Raw genomic sequence first — 23,424 nt, forward strand, 5'->3', positions numbered from 1 at the left:
CTTGCTGAACTACATTTCCCAGGAGGCGTCGCGGCCGCGCCGCACCACTTCCGGGCTGCGAAAGATGGCGGCTTCCTAGTCAGTTCTCCGCTGAGTTGGAGGGAGGCTCAGCCTACGGTGAGAAGTGGTTGGGTGGTTGCGGTCCTGTCCCTAGAGGTCCAGCCCCTAGCCTTCCCGGAGTCTTCCGCTTTCAGCTCTGGTTTCTCCTGCAGGCTAACCTCCATCCCTCTTGAAACATGGTCTTCCTTAGAGATCGAGGGGCTTGCAAGCCACTCAGCCCATCCTCCGCAGCCCACACCCAATCCCCGAGAGGAACACTGTGGGCGTCCCATCTTCCCTCAATGGGACTTTTAACTGCTAGATTCGTGCCCTTCTGCGCAGACAACCCCTGGGCAACCCAGTGCCCACTGCGGGGAATCCTAGAGCTAATTAGTCTTATTTTGTCTTTTAAGCAATCTGTGCACCCGAGGAGGGGCTCGAACTCACAACCCCCAAATCAAGAGTGGTACGCTCTACCGACTGAGCCAGCCAGCCAGGCACCCCGGCGAATTACTGTTAACCTTCACACTAAAACTGGCAGTTACTTTACCCGCAAAGGGAGGTTGGTTTGGGAATAGCAGAGAACTACAATTTAGGACACACAAGCTGTAGCAAAGCATTAGGCAAGTCCTGAACAAAGGAGGGGAGTTGGGAGGGACATAAACCTAAAGTCTATTGGAATACTTTGGGAATTTGAAGTTTAGTGGCTTTTCACTGGCTGAGCTGTGACTGTCTTGGCTGCGCTGTTGCCAGGCAAGGAGAAACTCTTTCCTTTTCTTGCTAGGTTAGTATAGTCTTCTTTCTTTTTCTTTCCTTTTTTTTTTTTTTTTAAGATTTTATTTATTTATTCATGAGAGACACAGAGAAAGAGAGCACGTGGCAGAGACACAGGCAGAGGGAGAAGCAGGCTCCATGCAGGGAGCCCGATGTGGGACTCGATCCTGGGTCTCCAGGATCAGGTCCTGGGCTGAAGGCAGCGCTAAACTGCTGAGCCACCCCGGCTGCCCTATAGTCTTTTTCTGTTGGGAATGCAAGATCTATCTTCCCGTGGGGGTCTGCGGTTGTGGTAGGAGGTGAGAGCTTCCCCTTTTGGCCTCCCTCCTCCATTTTTAATTTTATTTTAAAATTTTATTTATTTATTCGTGAGAGACAAACACACAGAGAGAGAGAGAGAGGCAGAGACACAAGCAGAGGGAGAAGCAAGCTCCATGCAGGGAGCCCAACGTGAGACTTGATCCCGGATTTCCGGGAACATGCCCTGGACCAAAGGCAGCACTAAACCGCTGAGCCACCCAGGCTGCCCTCCCTCCTCCATTTTAAATGAGGTGTCCTTAATTCAGTTTCCTACAGGCATAGCTGGATCCAGGTGCACAGAGGTCTAGCTGCTGTTTTCTGAGTGAGCATCACTTCAAGCAGCTATTCTTTCCTGTCTTGGAGGCAAAAGGCTCCTGGCAGCTGCCGACTTCCATCCCCCCAGCTCTGCAACTCTAACGAGTCCCGCTTCCCTAACAGCGCTATTGGAAGCCCCACAGCTGCCCCTCACTGACCTGTATTGGGTCATGCCCCATGTCTGAGCCAGTCCTGGTGGCCAGTTTTGTTCATTGGCCAAGGAAAGGGGGGGTAGCTCTATAGAAAAAACGGGAGACTTTAAGTCAGAGGGGGTGCCAGGCACCCATTCTGCAGATGAGGAAACTGAGGCCTGGAAAGGATTGATTTTTACAACCGTTACGCAGTTCATGCCCTGTCCTGCACAGTAACCAAATATTTTTAAAACCCTTAAGGGGAGGATCCTGGCTTCTCCCAACCCTGCTCCATCCAGCCACTTAGGGGCCATGGAGGTGGCGGAGCCCAACAGCCCCACCGAGGAAGAGGAAGAGGAGGAGGAGGAAGAGGAAGAGGAAGAGGAGCAGTCAGCTGAGCCCAGGCCCCGCACACGTTCCAACCCTGAGGGGGCTGAGGACCGGGCACTGGGGGCCCAGGCCAGCGTGGGCAGCCGCAGCGAGGGTGAGGGTGAGGCGGCCAGTGCTGATGACGGGACCCCCAACCCTCCAGGAGCTGGCCCCAAGCCCTGGCAGGTACCCCCAACAGCCCCCGAAGTCCAGGTGCGGACACCGAGAGTCAACTGTCCAGAGAAGGTGGTAAGTGAGGGGCTTGGCCTGTGACTGTGAAGGTGTTAGAGAACCTTAAAGTTTAACACTCTTGCTTTTTTTGGGATTCACCCTGCAGTCACTTCCTATGCGTTTTCTGGGGTTACCACCACCAATTACCACAAACTGAGTGGCTTAGAACAACAGAAATTGATTCTCTCACTGTTCTGGAGGCCAGTAGTCTGAAATCAAGGTATGGGCAGGACCATGGTCCTTCTGAAGGCTATAGGGAGAGATCCTTCCTCACTTCTTCCAGCCCTTGGGGGCTCCATGCATTCTTTGGCTTGCGGCCGCATCACCCCAGTTTCTGCCTCCTCCTCTTCACATGGCCTTCCCATCTGTGTCTCTGAATCTTCTTTCTCTTATAAGGACACTTGCCATTGAATCAGATCTCAAATCCTTTATTTGAGATCAAGAGAAAGAGTGTGGGTAAGGGGAAGGGCAAAGATAGCGAGAGAGAATATTAGGGAGACTCCCCGCTGATAGGGGAGCCCGATGGAGGGCTGGATCTCATGACCCTGAGACCATGACCCGAGCTGAAATCAAGAGTCAGATGCTCCTGTCAACCCAGCCACCCAGATACCCCTGGATCAGGATCTTTATCTTATCTTAAGATCTGTATCTTAGTTCCATGAGCAAATACCCTGATTCGAAAAGAAGGCACATTCTGAGGTTCTGGGTGAGCATATCTGGGTGGGGGCTGGGGCATAGTTCAACTCACTCCACCTTTTTCTTGTTCTGTGTCAGACATCCTCTGGTTCCTTTATTCTCTCATAAACCTTGACTCCATGTCTAGTGTTCTTTTCCCTGAACCGCTGTCTTCGAAAGTAGGTTGCTTGGCTGGGAAGTGAGGGTCATCCCACCACCTTTTCAGGCAGAAGTCCTGGGAGAAGGGCTGCCAGAGCGCAGCAGGGGCTGGTGTTGATGTCCAGTCGCTAGGTTCTTCCACTCACGGTGCCCTCGCCTCCCTCCAACCTTCTTGCAGATCATCTGCCTGGACCTGTCAGAGGAAATGTCCCTTTCAAAGCTGGAGTCATTCAATGGGTAAGAGGAACATCTGGGGGATTGAATAATGCAGCCACGGCTTGGGGTGGGTGGGAGGAAGGCAGCTCAAACAACTCAGGGCTGTCCCTCTTTCTGAGACTCATAGCACCTTGGCCTGGCCTGGGGCCTGGTGCTGTCAGAGAGTAGTGATGGCAACCGAGCATGATACAGCTGTAACCCCCCAGGGCTCTGTTCCAAGCCTTTGAGAGCTGCCATGTGGCACCCATGGCACAGCAATGACTTAGAAACTCCTAAGAAGTGAAGTGACTTTCCCAAGGTCTCAGAGCGGGGACTCAGACCCAGGCCTAGCTGACCCTGAAGCCCCTGCCCTGAGCTGCTGGGACTCTGGGGTTGGTGACCAGGCTTGGATAGGGTCCAAGGGGATGCCGAGGACAAGCCCGTCTTCCCCTCGCTGCCACCCCTAGCCATCTGTGGCTCTGTGAAGGCCTGGGGGAGACCCAGGCTGGCCAGAGGAACCCACTTGGAGAGGCCAGAGGCTGGAGAGAGGTGGCTGGACTCTGCCACCTGCCCACTGCATGGCCTGGGCCTCCAGTGCCTAGTGGAGGGCTCCCCAGGATTGGCAGCTGAGGAGACGGCCTCCAAACTGGGAGGCCTTGCCTTAACGACCCCCTCCTTCTGTGCCTCCCCAGCTCCAAAACCAATGCCCTCAATGTCTCCCAGAAGATGATTGAGATGTTTGTGCGGACAAAACACAAGATCGACAAGAGCCATGAGTTTGCGCTGGTGGTGGTGAATGATGACATCGCCTGGGTGAGGTTGGGGCAGGGCCTGGGTGCCTCGGGGCTCCCTAGGGGCAAGGAGGCACCCTGCTGAGATTTGTGCTTCCCTGCAGCTGTCCGGCCTGACCTCTGATCCCCGGGAGCTCTGCAGCTGCCTCTATGACCTAGAGACGGCTTCCTGCTCCACCTTCAGTATCCTTTCAGGCAGGGGTGCCCTTAGAGGGGGCTGGGCTGTTCTTCTGGTCTTGGAACCCCAGAAGCCTGAGCCCGGGGGGGCTGGCTGAGACTGGCTCAGCTCCAGATCGCAGTTCTGCTGTGACAAGCTTAGGCAAGTCACCTCTTTGAACCTGTTTCTTCATCTGTAAAAGGGGAGGCATGAAACCTCTTTCCTCAGGGGGTTGCTGTTAAGATAAAGTCAATACAAAAGCCAAACCAACTGATTTGGACCCTAGATGGCAAAACCACACACATGGGGAGCTTTCTATACAGGGCCAAGTATACAATTTGTGCTCAATAAATGGTGATACGTGACTGGAAAGTCACAGTCACTTCTACAGCCCCTGTAACCTGGGCACAGCACATTTTATGCTAGTTTGAACACAAAAGGCTCATGTAAAGCCCAAAACTTAGAAAATGATCCTTGTGCATTAGGAAACAAGGCTGAGTGTCAGGAGGCAGGAGACAGGGACACTATGGCTCTTCCATTGTGAGGACAGCTGCCCTGGCTGTGAGTCAGGAAGAGTTTTCAGGGCATCCGGTGCCGGCCTCCTGTTTTCTGATTTGTGCTGAGGGAGCACAGGCTCAGACAGGGCAAGCAACTGGGCCAGTGTCACCCAGCACATCTGCACGGTGGTACCCGGCACTAGGCATGAGGGCGCCCAGGCCCTCCTGACATCAGGATGAGGGAAGCCACCCGCTGCTTCCCACCCATGCTCTGCCACCAGCCTTCTCCTTAGCATCCCTGCCAGATCTGGAAGGTCTCTTCAGCCTCATGTAAGTACTGCCTTCCCCGCACTTCGCCTTCCATGTTAGTCCCCTGGTGGCCCTGAGGTCCCCCATCCCATGTTTTTTTTTTTTTTTTTTAAGATTTTATTTATTTATTCATGAGAGACACAGAGAGACAGACACACAGGCACAGGCAGAGGAAGAAGCAGGCTCCATGCAGGGAGCCCAACATGGGACTCAATCCTGGGTCTCCAGGATCATACCCTGGGCTGAAGGTGGCACTAAACCGCTGGGCCACCAGGGTTGCCCCACTCCATGGTTTTAACCCACAGGGCAGCACATGTTTTCTGTGAAGGGCCGGACAGTAAATATTTTTGGCTCTGTAGGCCACGTGGTCTGGGTCACGATGACTGGATTCTGCCCAAGTGGTCTGAAAGCAGTCTCAAAGCCTACCCACATGTGTGGTCGTGTCTCAATAAAACGTAATGAATGTCATGAACACTGAAATTCTAATTTCATGTCATTTCCACAAGTCACAAAACTTCTTTTGATTTTTCTCCCCAGCCATTTTAAAAATATAAAAACCATCCTGAGCTTACAGGCCCTTAATAGTCCAAAAACCCCTGTTTTGACCTGCCTCCTCATGGTGGATGCGGATCTTGTGTTGCCTTTTCCATCGTGGTTAACCTGGAACAAGTGTCCTGGCAAAGTTTGCAAGTGAATGCATCCTGTAAATTCCCAATGGAAGACATGCTGGATCAAAGGGGTGCATATTTTTGATCTGCTCGAGTTTACCAGAGCACTTTCCAAGGAAACTAACTCTGTGTACTCCCCACTGACACTGGGGCCCTTCCCACTGCTGAAGGTTCCTCCTGTCTGAGAGTGGCAAGCGGGCCCTGGTACTGTCACCGTGCTTTCTTTGACTTGTAAGCCACTCAGTATTCTGGCATTGATTTGTCCATTTGTCCCGTTTGCCTATTTTTCTAGCGGGGTGTCAGCTTTTTTCTTACTGATGATCAGATTTGCTTTTCATATATTAAAGACTCTAGCACTCTGTCTGCCTAATACCCTCTGCCGGTGTGAGATCCAGCCGTGGCCACTTAGGGACCTGGGTGCTAACTTAGCAGATAGGATTGGGTAGACTGTTCTGGCCTGGTGGGACAGGTCCAGCTCAGGTCAATGATTGGGGGATGTTCAGGATGGAGGGAGTGGTCAGAGTGGACTCCAGCTTTGGAGTCAGCAAAGTCTCCCTGATAGAGCAGGAAAGGTCAGGCAGAAGGGTGAGGCTGTGGAGGCACTCAGGGCAGAGGGATCAGCATGTGGGGAGGCTCAGAGGCACAGTGAACTTGGGGCTTTGGATGCCCAAGGAGGGCCCGAGCTCTTCGAGGGTGACGAGAGGCAGATCTCAGGAATGTGCTCTGACCTGTCCCCCACCTTTGCTACGCAGCCAGCAGAAGACTGAGCTGCCAGTCACTGAGAATGTGCAGACAATTCCACCCCCATACGTGGTCCGCACCATCCTTGTCTATAGCCGTCCGCCCTGCCAGCCCCAGTTCTCCCTGACGGAGCCCATGAAGGTGAGTGAGGCCCAAGAAAGGGAGGAATATCTGCAGCGAGCAGTATCATGGTTAGACACCAGGAGGAACTTCCCAATTACAAGAACTGGGGTGCCTATGGATGGGTTCCCATAGTCTCAAATCAGACACCAGGGAATGACGGGCATGGGGGTATGGGGTGATTCAGTCCCCGAAGGCTGGTGTTCTTCTTCCCACAGAAAATGTTCCAGTGCCCCTACTTCTTCTTCGACGTTGTTTACATCCACAATGGCGCTGACGAGAAGGAAGAGGAAATGAGCTGGAAGGTCAGAGGCTGCTGTGGGTGTGGGTGGCAGGGGGTATAGGTGGGGTGTCTCTGAATGCATCTCCATGCTGCATGCAATGCCCGGTGCCCTGGCCTTGTTGGATCATGGTCCATAGGTCACTCAACAACCATTTCCACCTGTCTGCTGTGAGCTGGTAGGGGCTTCTCTCCATCTGCCTTTGCCCTTGCAGCATGCTTCCCTCCCTGCCTCTCCAGGCCCTATTGGTCCTTCACATCCTAGCCCTGACCTTGATTAGGCCACTTACCTCTGAGCCTCAGTCTACTGTGAAGAGGGGGAGTTGAAATGGGCTCCTACTCATACTTCAGCACCCAAACCAAAAGGCTCTGCTCCTTGGGGATCACTAGCATTGGAACCGGGGGAGTCAGCCTCTAACTGTCTCTCCAAACTAGGGTCTCCAGAACTGAGACCTCTTGGGTCTAACACCAGGTGGGTGGCAAGGAATATGTGCTGAAGTGTGGGAATGTTTTCTTTCTGGGAAACTCCTCTCCAGGCTTCAGAACCCATCCCTGATGCCCCCTCCTCTGGGAAGCCTTCCAGGGGCAGAGAGGGATCTATCAGGGGAATCCTGATAGCCCCTCCCTGGCCCCACAGGACATGTTTGCCTTCATGGGCAGCCTGGATACCAAGGGTACCAGCTACAAGTATGAGGTGGCGCTAGCTGGGCCAGCCCTTGAGCTGCACAACTGTATGGCCAAGCTGCTGGCTCACCCACTGCAGCGGCCCTGCCAGAGTCATGCCTCCTACAGCCTGCTGGAGGAGGACGATGAAGCCACTGAGGTTGAAGCCACCGTCTGAACCATCCCTGTGCGTCTCCGCCTTCCCGTGCAGTGAAGCCCTGGGCTTAGAGAATGGGTCTCAAAGTAGGCTGTGTGGCACCTTGGTAGGGAGGGTTCCAGGAGGCTCCTGGGGACTCTGGGCACTCATTCCCTGTGTTTTCCAGCCCTCCTCCCACTAGCAGTTTGTCCACTGTAAGTTTTGTTCTCCCCTGTGTGACTTTTGTCATCAAAATAAAAATCTGAGAATCCCTAACCCAGGTCCACAACAGTTACCTTGTGTTAATTGGGATCTTTTTGGTTACAAGTGACAAACTTACCCACTGAACAGAAAAGAGAATCGTTTGGTTTTTGTGGATAAAAAGTGAAGTGGGGTTTCCCTGAGTGGCTCAGCGGTTTAGCACCTGCCTTCTGCCCAGGGTGTGATCCTGGAGTCCCGGGATCGAGTCCCACATTGGGCTCCCTGCATGGAGGCTGCTTCTCAACTCTGCCTGTGTCCCTGCTTCTCTCTCTGTGTGTGTCTCTCATGAATAAATACATAAAATAAAAAATTATAAATAAGAGGGATCCCTGGGTGGCGCAGCGGTTTGGCGCCTGCCTTTGGCCCAGGGCGCGATCCTGGAGACCCGGGATCGAATCCCACATCAGGCTCCCGGTGCATGGAGCCTGCTTCTCCCTCCGCCTGTGTCTCTGCCCCTCTCTCTCTCTCTCTCTGTGACTATCATAAATAAATAAAAAAATAAAAAAAAATTATAAATAAGAAAAATAAAAAGTGAAGTTTTAGGGTTGGCTATATTCAGTTGTTCAGACAATAATGCCGTTGGGGTGGGCTGAAATATCTTGCATGATTGGTGTTCAATGTGCCCTGCTTTTCTCCCAGACCACGGAAAGGGCTGTGACCCCTCCCCAGACTACAGCCCAGGCGAAGAGAGGGCTCCCAACATCTCCTCCCAACTGGCCTTGCCTGGGTGGGGTAACCTTACATTGGCCCAATCCCGGGCCAGAGCTGTGGGATGCTCTAATTGGCCAGGACTGGATCAAGCCTCTCTTCTGGGAAGGGACTATTGGTCTTTGAGGAAATCGTATGGGTTTGCCCCAGAGGAGGGGAGACCAGAGACAGATACAACAGGTCTACCACTCAACTATCTTCCTGGATAATGAGCGATTGTGCAAAAAAGTTTAGCGGCTAGGTTCTCATACAACAGGAACAGCTTTTGTGGAGCAACAGTTTTTCCTCCCTATGAACATTTATTGGGCACCTATGTGCCAGGCCCCCGTGGTGAAACTCGTTCAATTTCACATCAGCCTGGGTCTATCCTCCCATCGTGCAGATGGGAAAATGAAGGCCCCCAGCGGCCCAGCGCTCCAAAGTAATGAGCCCCCGTTTCCCCGGGAGTGATAGATAATCAGCGACACAGGGATGGAGACGAGAGCTGTTCACCGGAGCCTTACATAGTTCCGAGGCCGTGCGCGTCCAGGGAGGTCCGGGGAGGTCCAGGGAGGCGGCCTGGGCAGGACGTTCCGGGAGACCTGCTGCCCGATGCGCACCTCCGGACCAGGACGCGGCTCCACCCCGCCCGTCAGGGGAGTTCGCTTTCCCGCTCTGACACGAGATAACGGCACGCCCCGCGGCCTCCACCCGCCCGGTGTTTATCGGCGGCCGCAGGCCCGGCTTGAGCGCCACTCGGCGTCGCGGGCCCGGGAGGCACCAGGGCTCCGACCCCGGAGCGGACGCCCCTGCGGCGGAGGTGGGCTCGGCGGACCCCGCGCGGCGCCGGCCCGCGCAGACCCGAGGCAGGGGAGGGGCGGCGCGTGCGCACCAGGGCGCGGCGGGAAGTTGGAAGCGGGCGGGCGAGGCCGCGGGGCCGCGGGGCCCGGCATGGACGCGGGGGCCGGCCTGGCGCTGCGGCTTCGGGCAGCGCTGCGGGAGGAGGAGCCGCGGTGAGGGCGCCCCCCGGGCGGGGGCGGGCCGAGGCCCGGGGCCCCCTCTGACGTCCCCGTCCGCAGGGCCGTGGAGGAGCTGCTGAGCCGCGGCGCCGACCCCAACCGGCTGCTCGCGGATGGCGCGGCAGCCATGCACCTGGCCGCGGGAGCCCGGCACCCGCGCGGCCTGCGCTGCCTCGAAGCCCTGCTGCGCCGCGGCGGGGACGCCAACGCGCGGTGAGGCTGGGCCTGGGCCTGGGCCCGGGGCGGTGGGCCGCGCGGGGGAGGGGGCTCCCGAGCCCGAGGGCGAGGCCTGGGAGGCTTGGAGAGGGCGTCCAGCCCGGGGGCGGAGACGGGGCGGTTCCTGGCCTTCCAGGGGGCGCGGGGCTGGAGGCTGGGGTCTGGCCGAGGGCGCAGAGGCTAGGATCCAAGGTTGGGGTACCCGGCTGGGGGACGGCGATGGGCTCCGGGGCGCGGAGGCAGAGATCACCTTCCCTCCAACGCTGGCCGCTGCTCCCCTCCTGTCCCAGATCGGTCGAGGCGCTGACGCCGCTGCACGTGGCTGCCGCCTGGGGCTGTCGCCGTGGCCTGGAGCTGCTGCTGGGCCATGGAGCCGACCCCGCGCTGCGCGACCAGGTGGGAGCCCAGCGCGGGCTGGGGCCGGGCAGACCCGGAGGGAGGGGGGGGGAGAGCGAGCGAGGGAGGGAGGGAGGGAGGGAAGAAGGAGGGAGGAGGGAGGAGGGGGCCCCCTGCTGACCGCGCCGCCGCAGGACGGACTGCGGCCGCTGGACCTGGCCGAGCAGCAGGGACACCGGGATTGCGCGCACGTCCTTCGCGAGTTCCAGAGGCAGAGGCGGACCAGGACCTCGACCCCGACCGGGGTAGAGAGGGAGGAGCCTGAGCCCGAGCCCCAGCCTGGCGGTGAGGAGGACCTGCGAGTCCTCGGGGACTCAACCTCTCATCCACTGTTGCGCGTCCCTCTGATGTCCACTCTCTGGTTCTGTCTCACATACGATGTCTCCCGCAAGCTGTCTGTCTCCGACTTTCCCTCCTCCCTGCGACTCCAGCTGCCTCCTCCTGTCTGATCCAACCTCCATCTCTGGCTCTGGCTCTCTTCACCCCTCCTGTCTGACCCTCATTCTCATCCCTTACTTCAGGCCCAGACCCCTGGGGAAAGGGACTGGACACCAGCCGCTCTGCACCTCCCTGTGTGACACCAGGCTCCACAGCAGTGGGCAGAAGTGATGGCAGGGACATGTGCCTGGAGGACAGCCTCCTTGTCCAGCCTGATATTGCTGACAGTGATAGCGGCTTGGAGTCCCCTCCAGGCCAATGGGACTGCAGCTCAGATGAGTCCTTTGTCACCGCGATTGAAGCCTCTGGAACTGAAGACCCAGCCCTGCACACCTCCTCGGGGGCTGGGTCATTACCCAGGGCTGAGCAGGGACTCCTGCCTGATATTCGATCTTCCCAGAGGATGCCAAGGTCTCCAGGTACCCCACAGCCAGTGCATCGAGCTGCCATGGCAGACAGGGAGGCAGAACTAAATACCCGTCTGCGGTCTTTGACTCTGACCTCTCCAGATGCCTCCCCCACCCCCGAATCCATCCCTGTTGGAAGCCCTGCCCAAAGCCCTCCTCTGGAACCACTGCCTGGACTCCCTGACTCCCCCTCCCTAAAAGATGAAGAGGTATCCCTTGACAGTGATGTGGCTAATCTCTGGCTGACGGAGGATGAAGTAAGCTCCACAGGTGACAGGGACTCTGTCCCCTCTTGCTGGTGCCCTCCGGTCCCTGCCATGTCTGACCTGGAGCTGCTGCGAGGGCTCCAAGCACTTGGTGAGAGCTTGGGCCCCATCACACCCTTCACTCGGCCATACCACCTCCGACGGCTGGAAGAAGCCCACCAAGAAGCTGCTCCTGGTTAGTCTGTTCAGGGCATCCCACGTCTAAGGAGCCTCCAGGAATTCCTGGGACTTCTGTCTCCTTAGTCCTACCTGCTTTATTTGTCTCTGGGAACAGCCCCTTCTGTCTGCCTTGACTCAGTCCTCACTGCACCCCCCGCCCCAACCCTGGGCTCAGACTTTTCAGGGCACAGCCCAGAGCTGGCCGAAGCCCTGCGGACAGGCTGTATCCCAGATGCCCAGGCAGATGAGGATATGCTTACCCAGCAGTTTGAGCGTCCAGATCCCAAGAGAAGGTGGCGGGAGGGGCTCATAAAGTCCAGTTTCACGTATCTACTGATGGACCCGAGGTACTTGGGGCAGGGATGACCTGGAGGTGGGAGCTGGAAAATTCTGGGATTGGTTCTTATTTGCTTTGTATCTTTAAAAGGGGGACTGGCCCTATCTGGTCATCAGCTTCTTTATATCTATAAAAGGTTGTTTAGACCTAGTTCAAGCTGAGTCCTTGGGAAGCACCCACCACTCTCTCTGCCTTACCAAATGGGGATCACTGGACATAGATTCAAGTTGCTCTGGGAACTTAGAAACTGTCTCCCAGGCAACTCTCATCACTTCTTCCTCTCTGAGCAATTCCCTTCATCCAGGGAGACTCAGGACCTGCCAGCTCGAGCCTTCTCACTGACCCAGGCTGAATGCCTTCGGACCTTTGTTCGTGCCATCTTCTACGTGGGGAAAGGGACACGGGCCCGGCCAGATTTCCACCTCAGGGAGGCCCTCAGGCTCCATCGGCGGCCAGGAAAGCAGGTGTGAAGTTAAGGATCAGGGTCATGACAGGGGCACCTGGGCCATGGGGAGGTGAAAGAAGAAGGGATGATCAGAGGGCAGGCCCCTAACCCCACCCTGGCCACCTAGGCCTGCCCCAAAGTGCGTCAGATCTTGGAGATTTGGGCCAGTGGTCGTGGTGTTGTCTCCCTGCATTGCTTCCAACACGTGATTGCTGTGGAGGCTTACACTCGAGAGGCGTGTCTTGTGGATGCTCTAGGTAAGTGCGTGGCTCGTGGGATGGGGTGGGGTCACATGTGGGGCACTTCATCTACTGATTACCTCGCCCCTTTCCTCTAAGAGCTGTTTATTTATTCGTCCAATGAGCAGTCATTGAGCACCAGCTATGTACCTGCACACGTACATATTCTGCTCTATTGGTTTGTCCCTGCTTAAGAGCGATATGCAGTGGGTTTGCAGTCATATCTGCCAGGGGTTTCCAAGGATGTCTGACTCTTAATCTCTCCAGGGATCCAGACGCTGACCAACCAGAAACAAGGACATTACTATGGAGTAGTGGCGAACTGGCCAGCCACCCGGCGCCGCCGCTTGGGGGTGCATCTGTTACACCGTGCCCTCCTTGTCTTCTTGGCTGAGGGTGAGCGAGAGCTGCGGCCCCAGGACATCCAGGCACGTGGCTGAGTACTGGGGAGTTGGCCATCCAGCCTAGGTAGAGATCAGGGTGTTTGAATGTTTCAGCCGCCCCATGCTGACAGCAGCCACCCATCTCCAGAAGGCTGCAGGGGCAGTGGGCTGTGGGGGTGACGGGGAGGCGGGTAGCAGGGTGGATCTTCCCCTCAAGCTGTGGGAGGACTTTGTTACAGATAGAACTGTTGGAGCTTCCTGTCATGAGCGAACAAGTAGGGAACCAGAGGATCTTTGGAACATTCCAGTGCTTCAGAACATGCTAGTGCTTTGACAGCTTGGTCCTGTCTGTGGAGTCTACTTTTATCTCCCAGACACAGGGGACTCACATGTGGGATGGGCTGGGGGAATCAGCCAAACTCAAGAGCCAGATTTCTCTGCTTCCCAGCTCTGGGACCTCAGACCAATAACTTGTCTCTCTGAGGCTCAGTTTCCTTTTTTGTACAATGGAGACAGCGACAAGTCCTACCTCAGCGGGTCATTGTGGAGATGGGGATAAATGAAGGTGTGAAATACATTGTGTGGCTCAGAGGCCTGCAGGTGGAAAGTCTCTGGGGAAAGGGAGGTGCTGTGATGCTGTTGAGAAGCCAACTGTGTGTGGTGACGTGTGGGCAGAACCAGGGAGGTCGGCTGGGGTGTGGGCGAGCCCTCCTCAGGATAGCAATGCAACTCGGGTCTCTGTTGCTTCTCTGAAACTGTTTCTTCCGCTGTAAAATGCAATAAATAACAGTGACTTCCTGGTGATGCTATGCAATTTGCAATTTCAGACTTCACATATGTTAAGAACTTTAGTAAATGCCAAGCTGCCATCCTGGTGAAGTGTTGATGGGATCATTTTATTTTCTGGAAGTTGCTTCTTCAAAGCCTTTAGTGTATTTAGAGTTGGGAGGATCTGTCGCCTCATTGGGTTGACCATCTGCCCATCATCGTGGCTCAGCGAACCAGGTCCTGTAGGGGGTGGGATGTGACCTGGGCAAAGGTTCCCCCTGCCTCAGTTCCTCCAGGTTGAGCCCCTGGCTACTCTTGTGGACTAGCAGGTATGGTAATTAGGGGACAGGCCTCTGGAGTGCATCTGGGCTTTTATTTATTTATTTATTTATTTATTTATTTATTTATTTATTTATTTTTAAATTTATTTATGATAGTCACACAGAGAGAGAGAGAGAGAGAGAGGCAGAGACACAGGCAGAGGGAGAAGCAGGCTCCATGCACCGGGAGCCTGACGTGGGATTCGATCCCGGGTCTCCAGGATTGCGCCCTGGGCCAAAGGCAGGCGCTAAACCGCTGAGCCACCCAGGGTTCCCTTTTTTTTTTTAATTTTTTAATTTTTTATTTTTTTAAATATATTTATTTATTTAGAGACAGCTCAGGTGTGGGGGTCGGGAGTGGCAGAGGGAGAGAGGATCTCAAGAGGACTGCTGAGTGGAGCCAGCACAGGGCTTGAACCCACGGCCCTGAGATCATGACCTGAGCAGAAATGAAGAGTCAGTCACTTAACCAGCTGATCCACCCGGGCGCCCCTGGGCTCTACCATTTAACCCAACTGAAGAAACTTCTCTGAACTTTCCTTTCCTCATGTATAAGACCGGAAGGCTTCCCAGATAGAGGCTTCCCAGTCTCTTGATAAAGTGATAGCAATTTAAAAGTGTGCCATATGCCCAGGAATTCACAAGTCACTGGTAGAGAATCCAGAGACACCCCCGCCTCCAAAGGCCCAAAAGAGATGAGATTCATCTAATAGGACTTCCCAGTGTGCACCCTACTGACTTTTGAGGCCAAATTATTCTTTACGGTAGGGCCCATCCTGTGCATTGTAAGGTATGAGGGCAGCATCCCTGGTGCTCCACCTGCTAGGTGCCAGTGGACTCCACTTACTTACCCCCACCCCTACCCCTGGCTGAGGCAATTTAAAAAAAGTCTCTGGAATTTGCTAGTGGAAAACAGCGCCCCCAGAGAACTCAAGTCTAAACTAAAGATGGGCTTACAAACCAGTGGGGAAACGACCAAAGATGCAGTAACTAAAGAGACTATGCTCCCTTCCCACTGTTCACACAAGCCACAGGTGTACCTCGAGATACATACATTAAAAAATATACAGGAGAAGGAGCATGGCTGCAGGGCAGAAAATCCTGCAGAACATGAAAAGACTGATTTGTTGGCTTTAAAAAAAGAGCCAAAAACAACAACCCACCAGTCTTCATGACAAAATCGATCTTCAACCAAGTTGAAAGATAAAATGGGATAGTAAGAGGTACCAACTTGCTGAGTGGCATGGGATAGAAGGGATTCAATGAACGGATGGTGCCAGGCACTTGGCACAGGGCTTCGTATACAGGTGGCACTCAATTATAGCCTCTCCAACCCATGCAACATCTACTGATCCTCATCTTAACCGCTGTATGAACCTCAGTTGGACGGCTTCCTGCCTTCCAGGGACAGGAGCTCACCATCTGCCTCTGCTCCGGGAATCCTGCCCAAGCAGCCCCTGTGTTCTGAGGGAGGGAGCGGGAACTCGGAAGCGAGCCTGGCCGGCCAACGCCCTCGCTTGGCGAGTCAGCCCTGAGGGGGTGGCGCCCGCATCAGCCCGGGCTGCAGGTGGGGAAACAGGCTCACGACGGCCCTGCCCTGCGGTCACCCAGCACAGGTGCGGAGACTCAGATTGTCACTTCTTTTTATTGAGTTACAAGTTGAGATGTGCAGGTTCGGTGGCGCCAGCCCCCCTATCCCTCCCCCCCTTGGGCAACAGTAGCTCCCAGCGCCAAGAACTGGGGGGTGGGGAGGGGCTCGGGCAACGAGGCGGGGCCGCTAGGGTCCCAGGATCAAGCACGGCTGACACGGAAGACAGAGCGGGGTGGGGGGCCTGCCTCGGCCGTGGCGTTGAGAGGCAGGGGCTTCTGTACAAGGTCACCTCCACGGGGGTTCCGGCCCCGGCCCCAACCCCCCGATGGGTCCGGCAGGATGGAAGCGGAGAGCGGTGTGTATCCACGGGGCTCCCGAGAATGCCATGCCCTACCCAGCTGGCCTGGGGGCGTCCCCCTGGCCTGACTCCGCCCACCGGAGCGAACAGCCCGCCCGGGTGGTCCGCGCTGCGGCCGTGGGGCGGCTCCTGGCTTCCTCCTGCTGCTCCTCGGCTCACCAAGCGATGCCCGGCCGGCCCAGCGGCTACTTCTTCTCTTCCAGGGGCGCGGGCAGGGGCTCGGGCAGGGCCTTGGGCGAGGGCTCGGGCTCCCAGAGCAGGAATTCGTGGAGCAGCGTGTTGACCGTCTCCGGACACTCCAGCATCACCATGTGGCTGCCTTCATCAATGAGCTTCAGGAAGGCCAGGAGCAGGATCTTGGGGGGAGGGGTAGGGCGGATGGGAAGGCACAGCTTTAGGGTGGCAAAGGCAGAATGGTGCCGTGGGGGGCCAGGCTGCCCTGGGATACCCAAGCCCATCCACACCGGACCTGCAGCCTTAGGAAGTCCCTCCTGTGGTCTACCCTTCATCCCTCTACTTCCACCCAAGGGGGAGCTGGAGGACAGCCTGTTGCCCCAGTGGAGCTCAACTCAATATTCATTCAACATTTATGACGTGACTACAATATATCCAGAGCAGGATTTCTCAACCTATTGACATATAGGGCAGGATCATCATTGGGGGGGGGCAGAGGGGGGGGCACTGCCCCTTGTACTGTGGGATGTTGAGCAGCACCCTGGCCTTGAACCACTAGATGCCAGTAGCAGTGTCCCATGCCCCCCACTGCACAATGTGATAACTTAAAATGTCTTCAGACCTTGCTGGATATCCCTAGGGAGCAAATTCACCACTGGGTGAAAACCACTGAGAGAGGAAGACAAGGTCTCTCATGCCAGGGTTCTCGACCTTGGCATTACTGACACTTGGAGTGGGAACATCCTTTGCTGTGGAGCCATTCTGTTCATTAAAGGATGTTGAGCGGCATCCCTGGCATCCACCCACTATATACCAGAAGCCCCTCCTCCCCATTCGTGAAAACCAAAAAAGTCTGCAGATATTTCCAATGTCCCCTGGGGTTTAGAATCCCTGCTGGTTAAGAACTGCTGGTCCAGAGCTATTCCAAGGGCTGCGGATCCCAAAACACTTTCTTGGTAGTCTCTGATCTAAAGATCCTCTGACCCACCCTCTCCCAGAATTATGTAGTGTCCCTGGTCACTTACACAAATCCCAGCTGTGAAGAGTACCTTTGATGTACAATGGGGAAAGCACAGAATCCTAATTCCCGTTCAGGGCAGCCCCACATTCTGGATTCCACTCTCAATCTAAGCTTTCCCTTCCCTGGGGCTGGAGCACCAGCAGAATCCTCCAGGGGTGCATGAGCAGGGGACTTGGGGGGTGTGGTGGCTCAGGTGCCAAGGCCCTACCTCGGCCATGCGCTGGTCTTCCTCCACGGGCACAAACTTGTCGTGCATGCCATGAACGAGCAGGACGGGCACAGTGAGCTCAGCATGGTAGACCTCGTCACCTTCAGGCCAGTACTGGCCACTCATCATAGCTCGCAGAACGAAGGATGACACATTGAACGCATTGCCTTCCTTCAGCAGCTGCTTCTCTTTGGCTCCTTGGCGGGCGAAGCCAGCCCTGGTGGTGGGGAGGCACGCCTGGAGCCCTCGTGCCAGCTTGGCCACCAGGGGTGCCCCCAATACCCGTCCCAGCAGCAATACAGCCTCCCCTCCCACCCAACTCAGGGAGATGCCAGAGTCTGCCAGGGCTGGGGTGACTCACTTGAGAAAGCTCCAAGCCAGGCAAGGTGACAGGCAGTGCAGGACACACGTGGGCATGTTGAAGATGGAACAGAAGCTGGGTTCCAATGCTGTGGGACCCCCGCCGTTGATCATGATTACCTTGTGCACCAGGTCTGGGTACTCATGTGCCAGGAAAGTGCAGAAGGAGACACTGCCGGTGGGTAGTGGGTGACGGGAGGGTTGAAGGGTGGTGGTCAGCAGGATACAGGCAATGAGGGAGTTAATGCCCTCCCCTCACCCAGAGACAGGTCCTTGAGAGCCAATATCCTTCCCCTGGAGCCAGAACAGGCACCAGATGGGAGTGAGGGATGGGTGGGGCATCTTGAGTGCCCCCAAATATCAGACTGTATATGTTGAGAGTGAATTTTTTTCCTTCTTTTTGGAGAGAAGATCCAAATCCAGAACTTTCATCAGATCCTCAAAGCTGCTATGACCCCCAAAGGGGTAAGAATTACTTATTGTCATTGTTAAGAAAGCAATCCAATCACACTGTGACTCTGGTTTCTCAGAGAACGTCCTTATTTCCTACTCATCCCTTCCCCATAAGGATCCTCTGTCTCTGGCCTCTGGGCATGGCACATCAGTCTGCCTTATGCAGGGCAGAAAGGTGCAGCCTGAAGAGCCCCCAGGGTCCAGCTCCTCAGTCCCTCTAAAGCCGGGTTCATTTGGCAAACGGCCTGTGCTGCTAGCCATTTGGTTTATCTAAACTAAGTTTATCATTTTGTAAATTTGTAAATTATTTAGTAAATAAAGTTTTTTTTTTTTTTTTTAGTAAATAAAGTTTTATTGGAAGACAGCCACACCCATTTGTTTACAATTATGGCTGCTTTTTTGCTATGACAGTAGAGTTGTGAAGCTCCAACAGAGACGACCATATGTCCTAGAAACCTCAAATATTTACTACCTGGCCCATTAAGAAAAAATTTGCCAGGCAGCCCGGGTGGCTCAGCAGTTTAGCGCCGCCTTCAGCCCAGGGCGTGATCCTGAAGACCCGGGAATCAAGTCCCACATCACGTTCCCTACATGGAGCCTGCTTCTCCCTCTGCCTGTGTCTCTGCCTCTCTTTCTCTCCCTCTTTGTGTCTCTCATGAATAAATAAATAGAATCTTTAAAAAAGAATGCATTTGTAAAAAAGAAAAAATTTGCCAACCCTGGCTGTAAAGAGGGACAGGATGCAAGCAGGAGTCAGGTGGACTTAACTGTACCAGTGACTCCCTAGGTGCCCTTGGACAGATTGCTTAACCTCCCTGAACTTCCGTTTCCACATCTGTGAAATGGTAACTGGGCTGTCCTCATAGCATTGTTATGGGGTCACAGGAACTACCACAGATAGGTGCTCATTTAATTGAAGGAAACATTTAGCATAAGCATCTACTTTTGGGGGTGTTCTCATATGAACAAAGAGGAGCTATGTTAGTACCCAGCCTGGCTTCCTTTCAGAAATATATGTAACATTTCTTTCTCTTGTCTAATTGCATGGGCTACACTTCTAAAACAGTGGTTCTCAAAGTAGCTGGCTCAGGGACACCTGATTTGGGTCAGTGGTTGAGTGTCTGTTTTTGGCCCAGGGCATGATCCTGGAGTCCTGGAATTGAGTCCCACATCAGGCTTCCTGCAGGGAGCCTGCTTCTCCCTCTGCCTATGTCTCTGCCTCTCTCTGTGTCTCTCATGAATAAATATTTTAAAAATATTTAAAAATAAAGCATTAAAAAAAAAAAGTAGCTGACTGATCAGATCCTGCCTTTCTTCCTGGGTAAGAGAGAAAATGGTACCAGTTGGCAATGGTCAGGCACCCAGGCACAGAGTCTTCAAAGCAGTGGGCACTCACCTAAATGCTAAATGGTATTATCTATCACCCCTTTAAGGGGGAGTGAATTAGAGCAACCAGTGCCCTTGTAAAAAGACTTTACGGGATTCTAATTAGCCCTTCCTTGGAGGCCTTGGTATCTCCAGAACAAGTGATTTTTGAACTTAAAAGACAGTGGTTCTCAGCCAGGTATGATTCTGACTGCCAGGGAACCTAGAGCAGTATCTGAAGATACTTCTCTCTCTCTCTCTCTTCTTTTTTTTTTTTTGGAGGATACTTTTGATTATTGTGACCATCACTAGGTCATTGTGCCAGCAGCAACCGGTGGGTAGAGGCTAGGGATGCTGCTCAACATCCTAGAGTGCACAGGAAAGCCCCTCACAGAGAGGAATGACCTAACCCAAAATTTCAGTAGTGTCGGGGCTGAGAAACACTGCTTTAAAATGGTATGAAACAGGGATCCCTGGGTGGCGCAGCGGTTTGGCGCCTGCCTTTGGCCCAGGGCGCGATCCTGGAGATCCGGGATCAAATCCTACGTCGGGCTCCCTGCAGGGAGCCTGCTTCTCCCTCTGCCTGTGTCTCTGCCTCTCTCTCTCTCTCTCTCTGTGTGACTATCATAAATAAATAAAAATTAAAAATAAAAAAATAAAAAAAAATAAAATGGTATGAAACAATAGCAGAGGTGGCGGGAATCCCTATCTTGTTACAGATGTTAATGAGAGCGTTCAAAGAGAGAAATCAGTGATGGCAAGTGGGTGTCCAGTCCCTGCCACCTGCCACCCCTCACCCTCACCCCCACCCCAGCATTGGCTTACCCGTAGGAATGCCCAATGAGCACATTTCGCTTCTTGGCATAACGCTTGAAGATGGCACGCATGTCCTCTGCCAGCGCATAGAAGGTGTAGGCTGCGGCCACCTGGGGTGCCGAGCTGGCCCCGTGACCGGCCAGATCGGGTGCCACCACCTCATAGCCCAGGCGCACAAAGAAGTCCAGCTGCTCCTTCCAGATGGCCAGGGAGCCGCCAACGCCGTGGATGAAAAAGAGCACCACGTCGGCCTGGGCACCTTTGCAGCTCGTGATGCGCTTCTCACAGTCAATGTGGATGGTGCGCTTGGGGCGCCGGGCTCGCCGCCGCCGGCCACCACTGCCACTTCCAGCACTGCCTGAGCCCGAGCGGCTATCGCTGCCTGCTGGGTCGGCCAGCTCCACCTCTAGGGCGGCCGGTGGCTCGCCAGAGCCATTCTGCCCATGCAGGAGGTCAGCTCGAGGTGCCCGGCCCAGGTTCTCCACCAGTAACCGCCCGTTGCGGTACACGGTAATTCGGCGCTGGCAGCGGACCAGGCCAGACCGGTCCCCGTGGGCAGCATCTGGAAGTGGTGGTGGATTAGGCGACGGAGCAGGCCCAGCATGCTTCACCCTCAGCACACGGCCAGGCTTGACCTCCACAAACGTGTAGCCATCACTGGACTCGACGCTCTCCAGCGGCCCCACAGCGTTGGGTGGTGTGCCTAGCAGGCAGCAGAAGATCCCGTCCGTCACCCCAGTCAGCATGGTGTGTCCTGCAAGTAGTGCCACAGCCATCTCAGAGGCCACTAATAAATGAGGAGCCCTCCACCCCCACAGCACTCAATCCCTGCACATGGGTCAGGTGAGCTGCACCAGGGGGGCGCCTTCTGGGCTCCAAGTTTTTGGAGGGCCAGAGCCAGCCAAGCACAGAGGTATTTTGTCTAGCCAGTGCCTGCATGCTGGTCGGCCACCCTCCTAGCTTATCCTAGAGAGAAGGACCTGGCTATGGCTGACCCCAAGAGGTGTCCATAGGGAAGGTGGTATAGTCAAGCACTGCTTCTTTAGGAGGAGACATTGTGGCATATGAGGACCCCCTCCAGTTCCAGGTTATAGCAGCGATGGCTTTCATAACCCACATATTCATTCATCCATCCATCCATCCATCCATCCATTCTTGCACATTCTCATTAACTTACTTTCACCAAATGGGCACATTCTGACTGCCTCTGAAGGCATCTGGGAAGGTGCAGATTCCAATGAGCCCCCATCCCAGGTCTGGGAACCTGGCTCCTGAAAGGTGAGGCCCTGGGCAAGGGGGTTAGGGACTGAGTTCCAGAAGGCCTTGTCCAGCTCCGCAAGACCCAGACTGGATCAATAACACAGACGGACAAGCGGAAGCCCAGACTATCTGTACCCATGTCGGTACCCTGACTTCCGGGGGTCTGACACACAATCCCCAAAGGTGGAGATGAGGATGGAGAAGGTAAAGCCCCCCTTGGGGGCCCCTCCAGGCCTCTATCCTGCTCCCTGGGCCACCCACCCCGTGTCCATGGCAACCACAGGCAGTTACATAACTCAAGGGGGATACCCGTGCAGCGCACCCCCATTGTCTAGGGCCTGGAGATGGGACCGACCCCTCCCCCGTCCCCATCCTGGGCTCCGCGGGGATGAGACACGCCGAAGGCACGGCCAGGCCCGTACTCGGTGATACAGGGGAGGCAGGTCGCGCCCCCCACTCCAGTGGAATCCCAGCCCCGGATTGCGGAGGGGGACGCAGATGCGCCACGCCAGGTCCCCTCCCCAGAGCCAGATCCCTGCCTCTCCGGTGCTAGGAAGCCTTGCGGCGGGGTCGCAGCCACTGGGGCTCCGCGGCTTCCTAAGAGCCGGAGCACTGGCTTTGTGCACACCCCCTTCCTAAGTGGAAGCCCCAGGGACCTCGATGCCCCCCGCCGGAGCCCACTCCCCGCTCACCTCATCGAGGGCCCCGTAGCCCGGGGCAGGGCGGAGGGGTCCCGGGCGGGGAAGCCAGCGTCCGCCTGCGGCGCCGTTTTACATGGTGGCACGGGGTCGAACCAGCCGCGTCTACGCGGGCAGGCTCGGGCCCAAGGCGGTCAGCGCGGGGGCATCCCGCGGCCGCCGAGAGAGCCGGCCCTTTAAGTCTCTCCCCGGGGGGAGGGGTCGTACGGCGACGGATGGGCGTCTAGACCAATCAAAGCCGAGAAGTGTCCTGGCCTAGTTAGACTGCAAATCCTAGGCGGGAGCTCCGGGATGGAGGCGGGCTCAGGGAGCAACGGCCCCACCCCCTTCAGAGGCTTACCGAGGTGGAGGGAGGGATTGGGCCTGGCCCAGGGCCGAGAAGGGGTCCCAGACGGGTCTGCGGAGCCCTGGGGGGAGAGCAGCCGGAGCCCCTTACTGCGAATGGGATGCCCCTCGTCTAGCCCTGCCTCCGACCTGCTTTGTGCCCTCCAAACCGGGACCCCATAATCCTGTCTGTGCTGACCTTCCCGTTCTAGAGACTCCCAGATCTTTCCAATTTCGGGTGGGGAAACTGAGGCTCATAAAGGCCACAAGGTCACAAGGCAAGGGCGGGGTCGGGGGGTGGGGGGCTGCGGGGCAGAGGCGGAACTTAAAACCACGGCTGTGTGGCATCAAGTCCTGGAAGTCGTTACTCGTTAAACCTTTAAACAGACGACTTGAAGCTCTGAGTAATTAGGGAATTGGAGTTTCCCAGATCGGCCAATCTAACCGGTGACTCTGTGGTGTCAGCCGGAGTCAGAGATCCCAAGGTTCAAATCCAGCTTCTGCCCTTCGTTGATAGTGACCTTGGCCAAACCCCTTCTCCGAGACTCCACTTATTTCTCTGTGAAATTGATCCCTTCGTGAATTTGCTATGCAGGTAAAAACACCCAGCGCAATAAGTGCTCAATACACCATTGGCGTTATCGTACTGGGTTAGTGGTATAATGCTGTACTGGGTTTGCTAAGTGATGGTGCAGGTAGGATGGGCTTCAGAGGACAAGGGGTTAACCGTTCCTTGCCCACTCCCAACTCCTGGAATTTGCTGCCAGAGCTGGATTAGGTCCCACCTCCCACTCTTGCCCACTCAGGGTGCTCCAGGAAGACTACAGTTGATTCATGCAGAAACCACCCCCCACCCCCCCGCCCTCCAAGTTGGGAGATTCTGGGGCCCCTGCAGAGACTCAGCC

At 55.5% G+C, this 23,424-nt stretch overlaps 3 protein-coding genes across 4 annotated transcripts; 2 read left to right on the forward strand and 1 right to left on the reverse strand.

Moving 5' to 3' along the window:
• On the forward strand, window positions 1–7,826 carry BABAM1 (BRISC and BRCA1 A complex member 1). Its single transcript, XM_041764537.1, has 9 exons — window positions 1–117; window positions 1,821–2,177; window positions 3,172–3,230; window positions 3,881–4,001; window positions 4,084–4,162; window positions 4,939–4,963; window positions 6,363–6,492; window positions 6,690–6,776; window positions 7,389–7,826. Exons 2-9 carry the CDS (start codon window positions 1,872–1,874, stop codon window positions 7,590–7,592), a joined length of 1,011 nt encoding a protein of 336 aa, XP_041620471.1. The 5' UTR covers window positions 1–117; window positions 1,821–1,871; the 3' UTR covers window positions 7,593–7,826.
• Window positions 7,827–8,792: 966 nt separating this feature from the next.
• On the forward strand, window positions 8,793–13,604 carry ANKLE1 (ankyrin repeat and LEM domain containing 1). Its single transcript, XM_041763782.1, has 9 exons — window positions 8,793–9,511; window positions 9,578–9,730; window positions 10,024–10,129; window positions 10,264–10,414; window positions 10,651–11,415; window positions 11,575–11,746; window positions 12,041–12,200; window positions 12,309–12,438; window positions 12,688–13,604. Exons 1-9 carry the CDS (start codon window positions 9,111–9,113, stop codon window positions 12,858–12,860), a joined length of 2,211 nt encoding a protein of 736 aa, XP_041619716.1. The 5' UTR covers window positions 8,793–9,110; the 3' UTR covers window positions 12,861–13,604.
• Window positions 13,605–15,517: 1,913 nt separating this feature from the next.
• On the reverse strand, window positions 15,518–23,022 carry ABHD8 (abhydrolase domain containing 8). Of its 2 annotated transcripts, XM_041763783.1 has the most exons (6): window positions 22,190–23,022; window positions 21,415–21,523; window positions 20,247–20,991; window positions 17,605–17,775; window positions 17,244–17,460; window positions 15,518–16,196 (listed from the first exon to the last, which is right to left on the reverse strand). In XM_041763783.1, the coding sequence occupies exons 2-6, from the start codon at window positions 21,452–21,454 to the stop codon at window positions 16,026–16,028; spliced, it is 1,344 nt and encodes a 447-aa protein (XP_041619717.1). In that variant the 5' UTR covers window positions 21,455–21,523; window positions 22,190–23,022; the 3' UTR covers window positions 15,518–16,025. The 2 variants fall into 2 exon arrangements, with proteins under 2 accessions (XP_041619717.1, XP_041619718.1); XM_041763784.1 differs by lacking the exon at window positions 21,415–21,523 and having other exon boundaries at window positions 22,190–22,976.
• Window positions 23,023–23,424: the final 402 nt, after the last annotated feature.

The sequence above is a fragment of the Vulpes lagopus genome, chromosome 7 (genome assembly GCF_018345385.1).
Source record: "Vulpes lagopus strain Blue_001 chromosome 7, ASM1834538v1, whole genome shotgun sequence".
In the NCBI taxonomy this organism is placed as follows: domain Eukaryota; kingdom Metazoa; phylum Chordata; class Mammalia; order Carnivora; family Canidae; genus Vulpes; species Vulpes lagopus.

Bases quoted from the DNA above. Each gene is read 5' to 3' on its own strand.
- BABAM1 (XM_041764537.1), top strand. From the start codon at position 1,872: ATGGAGGTGGCGGAGCCCAACAGCCCCACCGAGGAAGAGGAAGAGGAG. The intron at 4,002-4,083 runs GTGAGGTTGGGG...GCTTCCCTGCAG, and splicing joins TGAATGATGACATCGCCTGG to CTGTCCGGCCTGACCTCTGA. The intron at 4,163-4,938 runs GTATCCTTTCAG...CATCCCTGCCAG, and splicing joins GGCTTCCTGCTCCACCTTCA to ATCTGGAAGGTCTCTTCAGC.
- ANKLE1 (XM_041763782.1), top strand. From the start codon at position 9,111: ATGCGCACCTCCGGACCAGGACGCGGCTCCACCCCGCCCGTCAGGGGA. The intron at 11,747-12,040 runs GTACTTGGGGCA...CCCTTCATCCAG, and splicing joins TATCTACTGATGGACCCGAG to GGAGACTCAGGACCTGCCAG. The intron at 12,201-12,308 runs GTGTGAAGTTAA...CTGGCCACCTAG, and splicing joins ATCGGCGGCCAGGAAAGCAG to GCCTGCCCCAAAGTGCGTCA.
- ABHD8 (XM_041763783.1), bottom strand. From the start codon at position 21,454: ATGCCTTCAGAGGCAGTCAGAATGTGCCCATTTGGTGAAA. The intron at 17,461-17,604 runs GTGAGTCACCCC...CCCCACCACCAG, and splicing joins CTGGCTTGGAGCTTTCTCAA to GGCTGGCTTCGCCCGCCAAG. The intron at 16,197-17,243 runs GTAGGGCCTTGG...CCTCCCCCCAAG, and splicing joins AAGACCAGCGCATGGCCGAG to ATCCTGCTCCTGGCCTTCCT.